Source organism: Diabrotica virgifera, chromosome 2 (genome assembly GCF_917563875.1).
Source record: "Diabrotica virgifera virgifera chromosome 2, PGI_DIABVI_V3a".
NCBI lineage: Eukaryota > Metazoa > Arthropoda > Insecta > Coleoptera > Chrysomelidae > Diabrotica > Diabrotica virgifera.
Genome location: NC_065444.1, coordinates 100278260 through 100292975, shown reverse-complemented (window position 1 = coordinate 100292975; position 14716 = coordinate 100278260). Strand labels below are relative to the sequence as shown.

Here is a 14716-nt window from a genome sequence, read left to right as displayed (position 1 = left end):
TTAATTATTGATTAATAATTACTTACCTAAAACTTTATTTGAAAATTAGAGTTTTTGTTAGGAAAACCCGCATTTTCCGAAGAAGATTTTCGTCGGAGCAAATCGTGAAAAACATATCTCTATGCAGAATTTAATTGCGGTGAATTTTTATAAAGGTGTTTTTGTTGTAAAGTTAAAACCTTCGGAGTTATAGAGCAATAATTGAAAAAAATACGATTTGTCGGCGCCATTTTGTTTATAAAAAAAGTAGCACACTATCTGCGGACTTTGCATACCTATATTATTAATATATAGGATCTTATAATTCGATTCCAGCAATAAAATTGCTGGTAAATAACTTTTCCATGAATTTTGCTAATTAGCCCAGAGTAATATTTAATTGCACGCACACTGTAATAGGTAAGTAACCATTCCAAAAAGTGGTAACGTGCTTACTAATATCCACAGCGCGCTTACGCCTCCGCCTTTCAAAATTATCATATACGAGCCGTCTCCGACCGTTCGACCGATAGCCGATGGACCTTCATGCGTTTGTATCCACATTTAAAAGTGGTAACATTAACCTGCAACCGAGTCGCATAAATTCGCGAATATTTTCGTGCGTCTAGTTGGCTTTTTAGCGAATTACTATTAACGCTCATATTTCTATTGAAAAAAAAAATAAAATGGAATTATTCTACAGTAGTCATAAAATATTTATTTGCAAGATTTTTAACTGTTACCAATGGTAATAGTGGTTACATGGACGCTTCGCCAGTGATAGGCAATAATAAATTATCAATATTTTACATGTTTAATCATAGCCGCTATTGCGTAATAACTTGTTAACAGTATAATTTACTGCAACAAAACTAATTCTTGTATTGTAAGCTTAATGCTTACAGACCGTGATGTATATATTATTAAAGCTTTTTAATGCATTTAACAGGTTTTTATTAAAATGAAGTTCGCCATTTAAGTTATTTAGATCAATTATCTAATATTTTTATAACTGTCAAATAGGAAAAATTATATTTCATTCAAATCATATCCTGCAATCAGATATTGTTCCATTGTTGACGCAAATGTATATATTTATGATAAAGCAGAAGCACTTTCAACCAAATAGGTACATATAGTGAGAAAAAAAGTAAACTTGTAGTTTTTACAGTTTTGGTTGGAGTCTTCAACAGAAATATGAACAGTATTGTTTTATTGGCCGTGTGCCTGTTGATTGTCACCAATTACATGGTAAGTATTTTTATTTTTGTCTTATATACATAGTTTCAAAAGTTATGCATCACCCAAACTTTTCAGTAGTAATTACACGAGAGCTCTAAAATTATAGATTTGTATCCCGAGTGACATTTTGACAGTTTTAATTTCATGACCGGAAGGGGAGTGAAATTATGTCAAAGTGTCACTGGGGGAAAACAAATCACCAATTTTTAAGCGCTCGAGTGCAATTCGATAAGTTTATTTCAGGAATAAAACTTTTTGAAATATTTTAGCTAATATTTTATTGACATCTTCGCCTGAATATTTGCTAAACCTTGGTGTTCTCTGTGACAAGTAAAAAATTAAGTGTCATTAATGTCACTGAATGTATTTTTGCGTAGGAATAGGTCTTTTCATTCACAGTAATTTGTTTCGAGCTTCTGTCATATGTCGTATAATCCGTGTATATTAATATTATACACACATTATACAAAATATGACAGAAGCTCGAGAAACAAACGACAATCGATGAAAAGCCCTATGAAGGACATCTGACGTAATACTTGGCGACGGATGACCCGAGGACATTGATAATTGTGCGAAAAAATTTAATAACAGATTTCAAAAGCTTGTTTCTTAAAAATGACCGACGCTGTAGGCGGATGTCTGTTTACAATAAGCAACAAGCTTAAGAAATCTGTTATTCAATTTTTGGGGATTTATCAATTAGACTAGGAAGGATCTGTTTTTAGGTGGATGTGAGAGGTGGCATTCGGATTTTTGCGGATAAAGTTAGGTGATAACTTCGTTAATAATAATTGACTTATGCTCCTTCTCAAATATGCCCGGAACATTAATAAAAAAATCAAAATATTTAAAAAAATTTCGTTTTTTTTCTTCTAATTTCTTTGCTTATAACCTTAAACCGATTCATTTTGGAACAAAGTCGTATAGGAATATAACAAAGATAATTAAATTTTCTATCAGATACGATTGGTTAAAAATGTCTTAATTTAACACCCTTGCTGCAAAATAGCAATAAATATAAAATAAGGGGGCAAAACAAGCCTGTCCTTATTCAATGTTTTTGCATCACTTAGGTTACACTTGGAACCTTCCTAATTCGCTTAGAAAATTTTTGTAATGTGCTAAAACCGTTCACCAAATTTCATTAAAATTGACTTACTAGATTTTGCATAACAAATTTGCAATCTAAACTTTTTTAAAAAATTTAAATTTTTTAAAATCTTGCACAACAAAAACTAGAACATACAAATAGGCTAATGATTATGTTCAAAATAAGAGAGCTAAAAGGAACTACAACGTTAATGGGATTTTATAATCTCATATAGTCAATGGACCTCTATATTTGAAAAAACCGCGGAGTGCTATCATTTAGATAGGTGCGTTTTTGAGAAAGGGGCGAATTAGTCCCTAGGCTCAGGGTGAATTAGGGTGAGTTCTATGCACTTTTGGTACAAACACATCTACAGGAATATTATTCCAGATTAAATTTACTATCGAAATATCACATTTTAGAGTCAAAAATAGTTTTTTTTACAAAAATATATTCAAAAGAAAATCAAGAAAAAAACACCAAAGAAAGCAATTTTGTTTTTGCCCCATAACTTTTTTCCTCATGGATATAGGTATAGGTATTGCTTCAGTAAAAAATAACTTCAGTTTTTTCTCTTTAAAATGAGGTTTAGTAAAAGTTACTAGGATTTATATTTTCCGAAATAGGATTTTTCAAATTTCGCCGCTCACAGCATTTTTAGGGCCATTTTCCCCATTATTTCGCAAACATTGTTCTGTAACTTTTTTCTACGCATTTCTAGGTATATGTAATGGTACATTTAGTAGAAATAGAAGTCAATTACATTTAAAATGATCTATTGTATAAGGTTGTGCGACTATTTTTAAGCAAGTTATGCTTTTTCAAGGTTTTGTACTTTTAACGATTTTTGATATTTTTTATGATTATTGTTTAAATTTCTTATTATGACCTTTCTCTTGTTCATTTAAATATATACATTGTGCAATAAAAAGAGATTATTTTCTTTACTTTAAAATGGTGTATTGCAAAAAATCCTAGGACAATTTTTAAACAAGATATCCGTAGAATATCCAAGGGTATCCGTAATTTGAGAAAAATTTTAAAATTTTTTATTTTTTTCAATTGGAAGAATATAGTTGGATATTATTACATAATTTTTAATTCCAAATAACTTTTCTTAATAACACTTTTCGATATTGTGAAATATAGAGGTACTTCACTTTTGAGCAAAATTCATATTTTTTAACACACCTCGTACACTATCGATAAAATTTTATATCTGATGGTTGCATCTCAGGTTTTAGATTATGCAGAGCATTTTATAAAGAACAATTTTTTTTCATAAAGTTAATAATCAAAAAGTTTCCATATGGTTCCAGCTTAGTGGGACCTGTGGCATGTGTATTGTGTATATGTCACATTTTGAGAACGCATATCTTGTTTAAAAATAGTCCTAGAATTTTTTACAATACACCATTTTAAAGTAAAGAAAATAGGCTTTCTTTTTCTTTGCACAATGTATATACCTAAATATATAATAAAAAAATATATAATGAGAAATTTAAAAATAATCGAAAAATATATCAAAAATTATTAAAAGTATACAATTTTCAGAAACCATATCTTGATTAAAAATAGTCATACGTCCTTCTACACTAGACTATTTTAAAGGGAATTGACTTTTCTTCCTACTAAATGTACCATTGCATATACCTAAAGCTGCGTAGAAAAAAGTTACAGAACAATGTTTGCGAAGTAACAAGGAAAATAGGTCAAAATCGCTGTGAGTAGCGAAGTTTGAAAAATCATATTTTGGAAACTATAAATTATAGACACTTCTACCAAACACCATTTTAAAGAGAAAGGATGGAAGTTATTTTTCTGTGAAGCAATACTTATACCTATATCTCCATGGGAAAAAGTTATGGGGTGAAAAACAAAATTGCTATCTTTCGTGTTGTTTTCTTGCTTTTCTTTTGAATATAGTTTTGCAAAAAACAATATTTTTCACTTTGAAATATGATATTTCAATAGTAAATTTAACCTGGAACAATTTTCATATAGACGTGTTTGTACCAAAAGTGCATAGGACTCACCCTAATTCGCCCTGTGCCTAGGGACTAATTCACCCCTTTCTCAAAAACGCACCCCTTTAAATGGTAGCACTCCACGTTTTTTTCATATTTAGAGGTCCATTGACTATATTAAACAATAAAACCCCGTTAACGTTGTAGTTCCTTTCTATAATACATAATCAATAGCCTAAAAGATTTGTCAATTTTTTTACATATAAAGAAGCACTCCACCTATCTAATGCACTTTACAGAATTGAAATCGGATTATTTAAGCAGCCTCAGCAATGTTTTAAAGTTATAAACAATTTTTTGGCCTATAAACAAATTAGTGCTGTGTCCAGGAGGGGGTGCTACGGGCTCCTTTATTTAGATGGACTTACCCAAGTTTTTTTTATGTATTTTGACACGTAGAACACGAATTTTTTGGATAACAGTTGATCTGGATGTCGATAATATTGTTATAAACAAAGAACTTGAGGAATTACATAAAATCAATTTTTCGCAAAATAAAACATTTTTTTGTATTTCTGGGTAATTCTAAGCAAACAATGTTCTTACAAGTTTTTTCGTAGAATGCATAGTTTTCGAGATAAACGCGGTGAAACATTCAAAAAATCGAAAAATTGCAATTTTTGAACGAGAATAACTTTTGATTAAAAAATAAAATAGCAATTCTTCTGACAGCATTTGAAAGTTTAAGTCAAATTATACCGGTTTTAATTATTTGCATTGCAAAAAATTAATTTTTTTATTATTAAACAAAGCTATTTGTTTATAAGCCAAAAAATTGTTTATAATTTTAAAACATTGCTGAGACCCCTTAAATAATCCGATTTTAATTCTGTAAAGTGTATTAGATAGGTAGAGCACCTCTTTATATGTAAAAAATTAGCCAACTTCTAAATAGTCTACTTTTTATTCAGAAAGATTTTAAAAAATTTGAACTTTTTTAAAAACATTTATATTGCAAATTTATTATGCAAAATCTATTAGGTCGATTTTAATGAAATTTAGTAGACCATTTAAGTAAGTTATAAGAATTTTCTAAGCGAATTACTAAGGTTCTAAGTGCCACCAAAGTGGTTAAGAAATATTGAATAACAACAGGCGTATTTTGCCCCCTTATTTTGTATTTATTGCTATATTGCAGAAAAGGTAATACCTTAAGACATTTTTGACCAGTCGTATATCATACAAAATTCAATTATCTTTATTTTATTTTTCTACGACTTTGTTCCAAAACGAACCGTTTTAAAGTTATAAGCCAAAAAAGCAGAAAAAAATCGATGTTTTTCGAAATTTTTAAATATTTTAATTTTTTTATTAATGTTCCGGGCACATTTGAGAAGGAGCATAAGTTAATTATTATTACTGAAGTTGTCACCTAACTTTATCTGCAAAAATCCGAATGCCATCTCTCACATCCAAAAATACACGTTTTTTTTAAGATTAGTCCTGGTCTAAATGTTCTAAGGTTATTCGGAAGAACATTTTTTGCTTTTGACATGTTGAATTTATATTGATTTATGTGAAACGTCAAAATTGACATAACTTTTCCCATGCGGTACGATTCTTTTTCAATAAAATTAAGTCAAAACAGAAAGTGATACGTATGCCGATGTGTTTTATAGTATACAGTATACAAAATGTATATACACATCGACGTTCGTTTCAATTTATGTTTTGACTTAATTTGATTGAAAATGGATCGTACCGCATGGGAAAAGTTATAGCGGACGGACTATATCTATAGCAACGAAGTGAAAACAGCCGCCCATTGAGTCTGTTATCAGTGTAATGTTGCTGTAATAGGGCTTTTCATTCACAGTCATTTGTTTCGAGCTTCTGTCATATGTCGTATAGTCCGTGTATATTAATATTATACACAGATTATACAACATATGACAGAAGCTCGAAACAAATGACAATCGATGAAATGCCCTATTGGTTATTTTTATTCACATGACCTCAAATATATAAATTTCATTGGATTTCTAAGTAAGCAAAAAATTTTCACTAATAATACCACTAGAGGTCAAATTATTTTCGGAAATTTTTTTGAGATCATGAATATTTTGAAAATTTCCCGAGTCGCAGACGAGGGAAATTTTCTAAAAATATTCATGATCAAAAAAAAATTTCCGGATATTAATTTGACTTCGCGTGGTATTCGGTAAGAAAATTCCACACCAAATTTGCATTTGAAAATCCAAAGCTGCATGAACAGATTAATAGCGCGCCATAGCTTTGTCAGCAATTATTTAGGCTTTCAAATTCGTAATTTCTACTCATTGTAGTTGCATGGGAATACCATTTCAAGATAGAAAATAGTATATTCTTCAATTTTACATAAGTTTTGAGTAACTACAAGTGATAGAAAATGAATCAAAACTAAATTATGTAAACAAATAAAAACCAGTCTGTCAAAAATGTTCTGTTATTGTAAACGCCAAAAAATTTCCACTATAATTCGCTGTTGGGTACCCCACGAGCAAAAAATTTCCGATAAAATACCTCCGTTGCCATGGTGATCTGTCAAAATAACGTATTTTGATTGGTTCAAAATTACAGGTGTGGAATTTTCAGTAGTAATTCCACGAGAGTTCTAAATGTACCGATTTGTATCCCGAGTGACACTTTGACAGTTTGAATTTCACTAAAGGTTGTAGCTGAAAAACTATTATTGGTTGATGACTCCTCAAACTTGACTACAAAATCTTCTTATTGTCGTCAACTGTCGTCAGATACTCTGACTCCTGCCGCATGCCTGGAGTCTATTTGCAGGGGTGGTAAAGACATAGAAGAATTTCTCCGAACCTGGCTAATTGGCTCTGCCAAACCCATTAAAAAAAATTCTCCGAACGAAAATTTTGATATAACTATTCTGGTATTCATTGCTAACTCGGAGTCTATGAGGAGTTCTTATTCTATATCGAATTTGTCTCCAGAAGCCTATTCCATATCCGTGAGATATCACTCTAAGAAACACCCACTCTTTCCTCCACGAGCCGCATGATTGGCCTTCTTCAACTAATTTTCTTCTTCAAATGTTTACACCTTGGCAAAACCATCTCAATTAAATGGGTATAAAAAATCAAAAAGGTGTATTTTATATGAGAAAAATCTATTAAATATGTGATATTGATACGGATTTATAAAAGTATAAAAATAAAAAAGTGATGCATAACTTTTGAAACTATATGTAGGTCACTTGTCAATTTTTTAATAAAGTGTACCTAGGCACATTTGGTTATTTTGTATTGAACATGATCATTTTTGATCTTGTTATCTTGCTATTTTAATGTTTTCTTTTTTGCTTTATAAATTATTGCTTTTTAATTTTCGTTGTTTTTAATAGCTTTCATGTTCGAATTCATGTTTTCGTTTTATACATCTATAATATCAAAGGACTTTTTTTATATTCTGGCAGTCTTTAGCCAATATACACTGACCGGCACAAAAAACGGCCATCCCAAAAATGGGCAATATTTGATGTCTTGAATTTCCTAAACCTGTTGTCCGATTTAAGCGATTTGTTTAATATGTTATAGCCTTATTCTTGAACAAAATTTCTGTAATAATATTCTTGCTGGACAGGTAAACTATCATTGTATACCGGGTGTACCAATAAAACTGTGTTTTATTCTTAAAGTTCACCACACTTTATTGAATATTCTAGCATTTATAAAATACTGAAATTAAAACTGAACTATAACCTCAGGTTTTAATAACATTTTGTTTTTTCATTCATTCGTTTATGTTGGATAATAAAAAAGTTAGATACTTTAACAACTAGCCATGTTCTTAATTAATACAGGGTTTTTCTAAATAAGTGCGGCAAACTTTAAGGGGTAAATCTGCATGAAAAAATAATGGCCGTTTGCTTTATAAACACTTGTCCGCAAATGCGTCGCTTCCGAGATACTGGATGTTGAATTATTTTCTTACAAACTGACGATTTATTTATTGCTCTAAAACCGGTTGAGATCTGAAAATGAAATTTGGTAGGATTTAAGATACAGTTATTGCATATTTTATATTTTTATATTCTCCGTTGGCGCGCATACGGGTAATATGACGGGTAATATTATCCGCATGCACGCCAATGATGAATATATAATTCTTAATTGTATGTCAAAAAATGCGCAATAACAACCTCTTAAAACATGCCAAATTTTATTTGCATATCTCAACTGGTTTTTAGAGCAATAAATAAATCGTCAGTTTGTAAGAAAAAATTCAACATTCCGTATATCGGAAACGAAGCTTTTGCGGGCATATGTTTATAAGCAAACGGTCAATATTTTTTTATACAGAATTATTCCTTAAAATTGGTCGCACTTATTTAGAAACACCCTGTATTAGTGAAGAACATGGCTAGTTGTTAAAGTACCTAACTTTTTATTATTCAACATAAGCGAAAGAATCAACAAACATAATGTTAAGAAAACCTGAGGCTATAGTTGGGTTTTATTTTCAATATTTTATAAATGATAGAATATTCCATAGGCGTAACCAGGGGGGTTTTGGGGGTTATAACCTCCCCCCCCATTGGAATGTACTTTGAGCTCTATACGCTTAACACCATACCCTTCAGAGACCTTCCAGTAGTTGTAACCCCCTCTTTGAGGTAGTTGTAACCCCCCCTTAGGATCATTCTGGTTACGTCTATGGAATATTCCACAGGGTGTGGTGAACTTTGAGAATAAAACACAGTTTGATTGGTACACCCGGTATACAATGATAATTTACCTGTCTAACAACAATTTTATTACAGCAATATTGTTAAAAGATAAGGCTATAAAATATTAAAAAAATCACTTAAATCGGACAACAGCTTTAGGAAATTCAAGACATCAAAAATTAACCATTTTGTGGGGTGGCCGTTTTTTGTGCCGGTCAGTGTATCTTACTACATCCTCATTATTACCGTCTTCTTAAAATATTTTATACACACACTCTTTTGCTTTTCGCACTCACTTTCTTTCTCTCTTCTTTTTTTTTTGTTTTTTTATATTGAGTTCTCATTAATAACTTTAATTCATTTTGTTTTTAATATTTATGCCAAAATCACGAAGTCTTCGTTGAAAAATTATAGGGAAATGTAGGTATAACCAATAAATTGTTAATAGGTCATAATCTATTCTGTATAAGGACTTTGTATCGGTCTAGATTCCGGACTTATTTTGAACGTATATTTTTTCACCCCGTACCTACCTATTTACCAATTTTTGTAAAATGGATGGGATGTAGAATTGTAAACTTTTCCTTATATAATAATAGACAATTTCAACTACCTATTCCCAAATTTTCATCCTTCCTTTATTTTTTTGGAGGTTTTCGTAAAATTTTGTGTTCCCTGATCGGGCTAATGTGGCTAGTTAAGTTTGTAATGTAATGGGTCTAGTTGTTTTGTAATGTAGCATCCCAGATATTTAAAGTGTGACTCACTTAGGTGTACAAGACACATATAGCGATAATTTTAAAAATCATAAGTCTACTGCACACATATTTTGATTTCTGCAAACTCATTTGAAAGAGAATTTTTACATAAATTCAAATATCAACATACCAAGCATTTCGCAATATTACCAACCCCCTTGTGGCTCAGTGGTAAGAGCGCCTACCTTTGGCTAAAGCTCGTGAGTTCGAATCTCACCTGGGTGAAGAATTTTTCAGTTATTAAAAATTAACAAATGAAAATAGTTTCTATCGTTGAGGGATCGGTACTAACAGGAGGGACCGAAGAAGTTTGGATACAATTAGCGTCTCTTTGCAAAGACAATGACGTGGCCTTTGCTAAGTAACAAGACATGTACTCAATACACACACTACACATTACACTAGGTACCGGATTGCATAAATCCACGTGACCCGTCAAAATGGCCCGGTCAAAACAGCCCCGTCAAAAAAGCCCCGTTAAAATAGCCCAGATACAAAATAGCCTCGACAAAATAGCCCGCAAACAAAATAGGCCCGACAAAATAGATCGCATACAAAATAGCCCCGGTCAAAAGAGCCTCGGCTAAAACAGCCTCGGCTAAAACAGCCCCGGAGAAAACACCTCCAATAAAAAGTTTTACCTTTTAACGGAATACCATTTATTTTAAATTACTGTTCTAATTAAGAAATAAGCCACAATTTAACTTAAAAAAATTATTTTATTAACGTTTCGACTTCCACTTCGGACGTCGTTGTCAAAATACAAAATATTAATAAATTAAACAAAAATATTGTTGCTCAGTAAAAAAATTCTTTTAATAAATTAATTTAATCTGACTCAATCATATCGGCAATTCAGACGTACCTACCAGTATGGTGCAAATGAAAGGAATACATTCGTTATTTCGTAAACCTGCGACGTTAAGGAAAAATCCTGAAACAGGTCAATTTTTATTTTTAAATTACGATATTTTGTTTAATACGTCATACTAGTGACGTCATCAATCTGGGCGTGATGACGTAATCGACGATTTTTTTTAAATGAGAATAAGGGTCGTGTGCTAGCTCATTTGAAAGGTTATTTAATTCTCTATTTAGTAATATTAATATTTACATAATTATTTATATAAGGTGTCCAAAAACTTTTTTTTAATTTAAATTATTTGACAAAAAAACAAGAATGTATGTAATTTAATTTGTATGTAAACAAAAAAAAAAATGTTTATATCACAAATAAACATTGATTTTCGCTTAAATTAAATGTTCAAACTTCCAAGAGGCAGATGGCTGGCGGGAGCTGGCTTGAACATTGAATTTAATCGAAAAGCAGAACACATAATCGAAACAGAAGACAGGACTCGAGTTCTCTGAAAAGACCATTTTTATTTAATGTGGTTAAGATAAACATCTGAATAGAGGATAATTACCATTTTCGAAAAAATGTATTTTTAAGGGATTATTTCATGATGAATAATTCTGAAGGGAGCTTTTTTGTAGGGAGTATTTTGTCGGGGCTATTTTTTGGGCGGGCTTATTTTGTGGGCGGTCTATTATTCCGCGGCTATTTTGTCTGCAGGCTATTTTGTCGGAGCTATTTTGTGTGCGGGATATTATGTCGGGGCTATTTTGTCGGAGCTTTTTCGACGGGGCTATTTTGACGGGGTACCATAAATCCACTGTACCATGCAGATGACCATAAGTTGTCGAGGCATTAAGCTAAATAAAAAAATATTACTAACCAAAATCGTCATAAAAGATTTCATTTCTAAAAACAAGACAAGCAAGTTAAATTTTACTGACAATGTCAATTTTAGGATCCCAAAAAAGATGCAAAAAGGTTTGCCACCTCTACCCCCGGGCTTCTCCCTAAATTCTTCCTCGTAGGGTGGGAGGAAAAGGAAAATATCGATTTACTAGGAACCTGTACGTCGTAAAAAAAGTTTCAAATAAGAATTGTACATAAGATAATTTTGGAAAAAATGTTTATTACTACTTTTTGTGTAGAATGAACCATTCTCTCAGAAACAACGCTTGAAGCCACCGTCGGTTTTAAATGTCAGTTACGCACGCTAAATCAATTTTTAAATAAAATTTGTATCAACTCGACGGTAAAAATTCGTTATCTTTTCATCAAAGCGTCCTATCGACAAAAGTTAACAGGCGAAGATTGTAGATTTCGTACGCAATTTTTGAATTTTGTCACAAAGATCACAGTTTCTATAAAGCTGTTAAATAAATAAACGTAGGACGATTTTTGCTATTTTTTACGATTCTCATGAGATCAGTAAAATTTATTACCTCTACTAATCGATTGCTAATAAATTTTGTTGTTTAGATCGTAATCTCCAAAACCTGTAACACAAAATTTCGATTTTGAGTTTTGACAACAAATATGAAGAATTTGAAATATGCCTAAAAAACGCTTTTTCACATTAAAAATAATGATCTCACGTCACGGGAAATACTTCACAAACACGGCATTAGCTGAAGTTTGCAGTTGAAGTTGAGGCAGTTGAAAAGAGGCAGGACCTCGATTTTTGACCCTTCTCTTCGTCATCGAACGTATTCGCTTCGTATTTGTTTAGTGTACAGATAACGAATGATCGATAATGAAGCGAAGGGTCAAAAATAGAGGTCCAGGGCCTCGATTTTTGACCCTTCGCTTCTTTATCGAGGCCCTGAACGTTTATTAGATCGTTTGTAATATGAAAGTTTAAATTCACAATTTTTTATGCATATACTTCAAATGCCTCATATATTTGTTGCCAGAATTCAAAATCGAAATTTTATGTTATAAGTTTTGGAGATCAGGCTATTATATATTATAATAATGCTATCCATAATAGCTCTTTCCAAAAGAAAACTACTTTCTAAAAGCTTTCTAAGCGATCTAGAGTTTTAGACTCTAAACGCGAGACTTTAAACATGGCGCCCTTACAATCGGTTTAATTCAAATATCTTTAAAACGGTTATCGTCTAGGTGATATTATTCTGTAATATTGTGTAGGTATCTAGTGGAATGTATCCAATAGTTTGACGTGAATACGATTTTCTAATTCAGCCATAAGCGGCTCGTTTAGAAGGGGTATAAGACATTTTTAATAATAACTCTTTTTGTCTTTGAAAATTTCATTATGTCGAGCTATCTCTTCGGGTCTACCCCAAAATCCCGACAGCCAAAATCCCGACATCCAAAATCCCGACGGCCAAAATACCGACATGCCAGAATCTCGACAGGCCAAAATCCCGACACGCCAGAATCCCGACAGGTTTGATAAGCTCCTTTTTAACATATAATTACATTTATTTCTGGTTTTTTGTTTATGGTCATCTGTTTTTTATTTTTTGTTACTTAACAAAAGTATTTACCATTTAATATGAACTAATTTTCTAAATAAAATTTCTAACATGGGTATATAAATTAAATAATTTTTTTTGCCAATATATAGTCTAATAATATATGTATAATCAAATCCTGAATTCAAGTTTACTTTCTTATAATAGATTTTATCATGTCACTTACAACCTTCCATTTCAGTAAGTATAGCTTTTATATTATAAAATGAAGTGTTTAATGATTTTTTCTTTTAAAATACATAATAATTATCACCCGTACTTATTAGTAAGTAATTAATTTTTCAATTTCAATACTCTATAATATGATTTGGTATTGCATTTGAAAAGGAAACAGTAAATATTCAAAATGTAGTGGTCGGGATTTTTGCTTATGCGAGGATTGTTGCATGTCGGTATTTTGGCCTGTCGGGATTCTGGCGTGCCGCGATTCTGGCGTGTCGGTGTTTTGGCCGTCGGGATTTTGGCTGTCGGGATTTTGGCTTTTGGGATTTTGGGCGCCACCGATCTCTTCCTGTAGTATATCTCCTCCTACCTTTAACTGGCACTCAGCTTTCTCTCATGATTTTATTATTTTTAGGGCTCTTTTTCTTTTATTATCTCTTTTTCTGTAGGTTCTTGTGTATATTATTGTTCTGTTTCTTGTGTTCGTTGTTGTATTTGTTTCTTTTGGTCTTTGTCGTTTAATAATTCGTCGAAATACTCTGCCCATGTGTTTTTTTTTTCTTGTCTCCTAGTAACATACCATCATTATTTCTCCAAAACCCGTGATTTTATTTTTTGTCAACCGTGTCTTCTTTACTTCTTGACAAAAATGTCTTTCTTTTGCCTGCATAATCGTCTACCTTCCCTGCTTGTGGTTTTATAATGGTCTTTACTTTTTTCTTAATTACATCTAATATTTTCCATTTTCGCGTTGATCCTCTACGCCAGGATTCTTGTGCAGTCCTCATCAACCCACTGGTGCTTTTCTTTTTCTGCTTTCGCAATGCTACGGTCTGCCGCTTATCTGATGGCTGTTTGTATTAATTATTAATTCCTATTCTTCCTCTAGTTTCCTGTCGTGATTCTTCCTAATTTCTTGTTTATTTCTTCCACTTTTCTTTTTGCTACCTTATACGTTCCCACTTTCAATTCATTTGCAATTTGTTGGTTTTCTTTCTTGATGTCTTCTTTCCCTTCCGTAAAAATAATCGTCCTGATCGTACTCACACTTGAGTATTATATGATTTATTATAAGCATTTTAAGGGGAAAGGCGCAAAGTCTTGGTACAATGCTATTTAAATGAATTCATTTCTGTCGAATCCTGAGAAAACTAATCAGTATTTTTAAAAAAAATAAACGCAGAATGAAAGAATGCATTATTACCGAGGGCCGAAAGTCCCTGAAAACTTCTATATTTATTTTAACAAGTTACACGGGTAAAAAAAGATAAAATTTAGTATGACTTTAAATTCAAATATTTCATTCAATAAAAACTTTTGTTTATTCTAAGGGACTTTCGGCCCTCGGTAATAATGTAATATTTCATTTTGTCTTTAAATTTTTCAAAAATATTTATTAGTTTTCTCAGAATTCGAAAAAAATAAA

General features: G+C 31.6%; 1 protein-coding gene across 2 annotated transcripts in view; it reads left to right on the top strand.

The window, feature by feature from the left end:
* The first annotated feature begins 985 nt into the window (after window positions 1-985).
* Window positions 986-14716, top strand: part of LOC114343807 (uncharacterized) — a 42598-nt gene continuing 28867 nt past the window's right edge. Inside the window, exon 1 of one of the 2 annotated variants that reach the window (XM_028294657.2) lies at window positions 986-1230. In XM_028294657.2, the coding sequence (XP_028150458.1) occupies window positions 1177-1230 (54 nt within the window). In that variant the 5' untranslated portion in view covers window positions 986-1176. The remainder of the gene's footprint in view (window positions 1231-14716) is intronic. The other variant, XM_028294651.1, reaches the window with a different exon arrangement.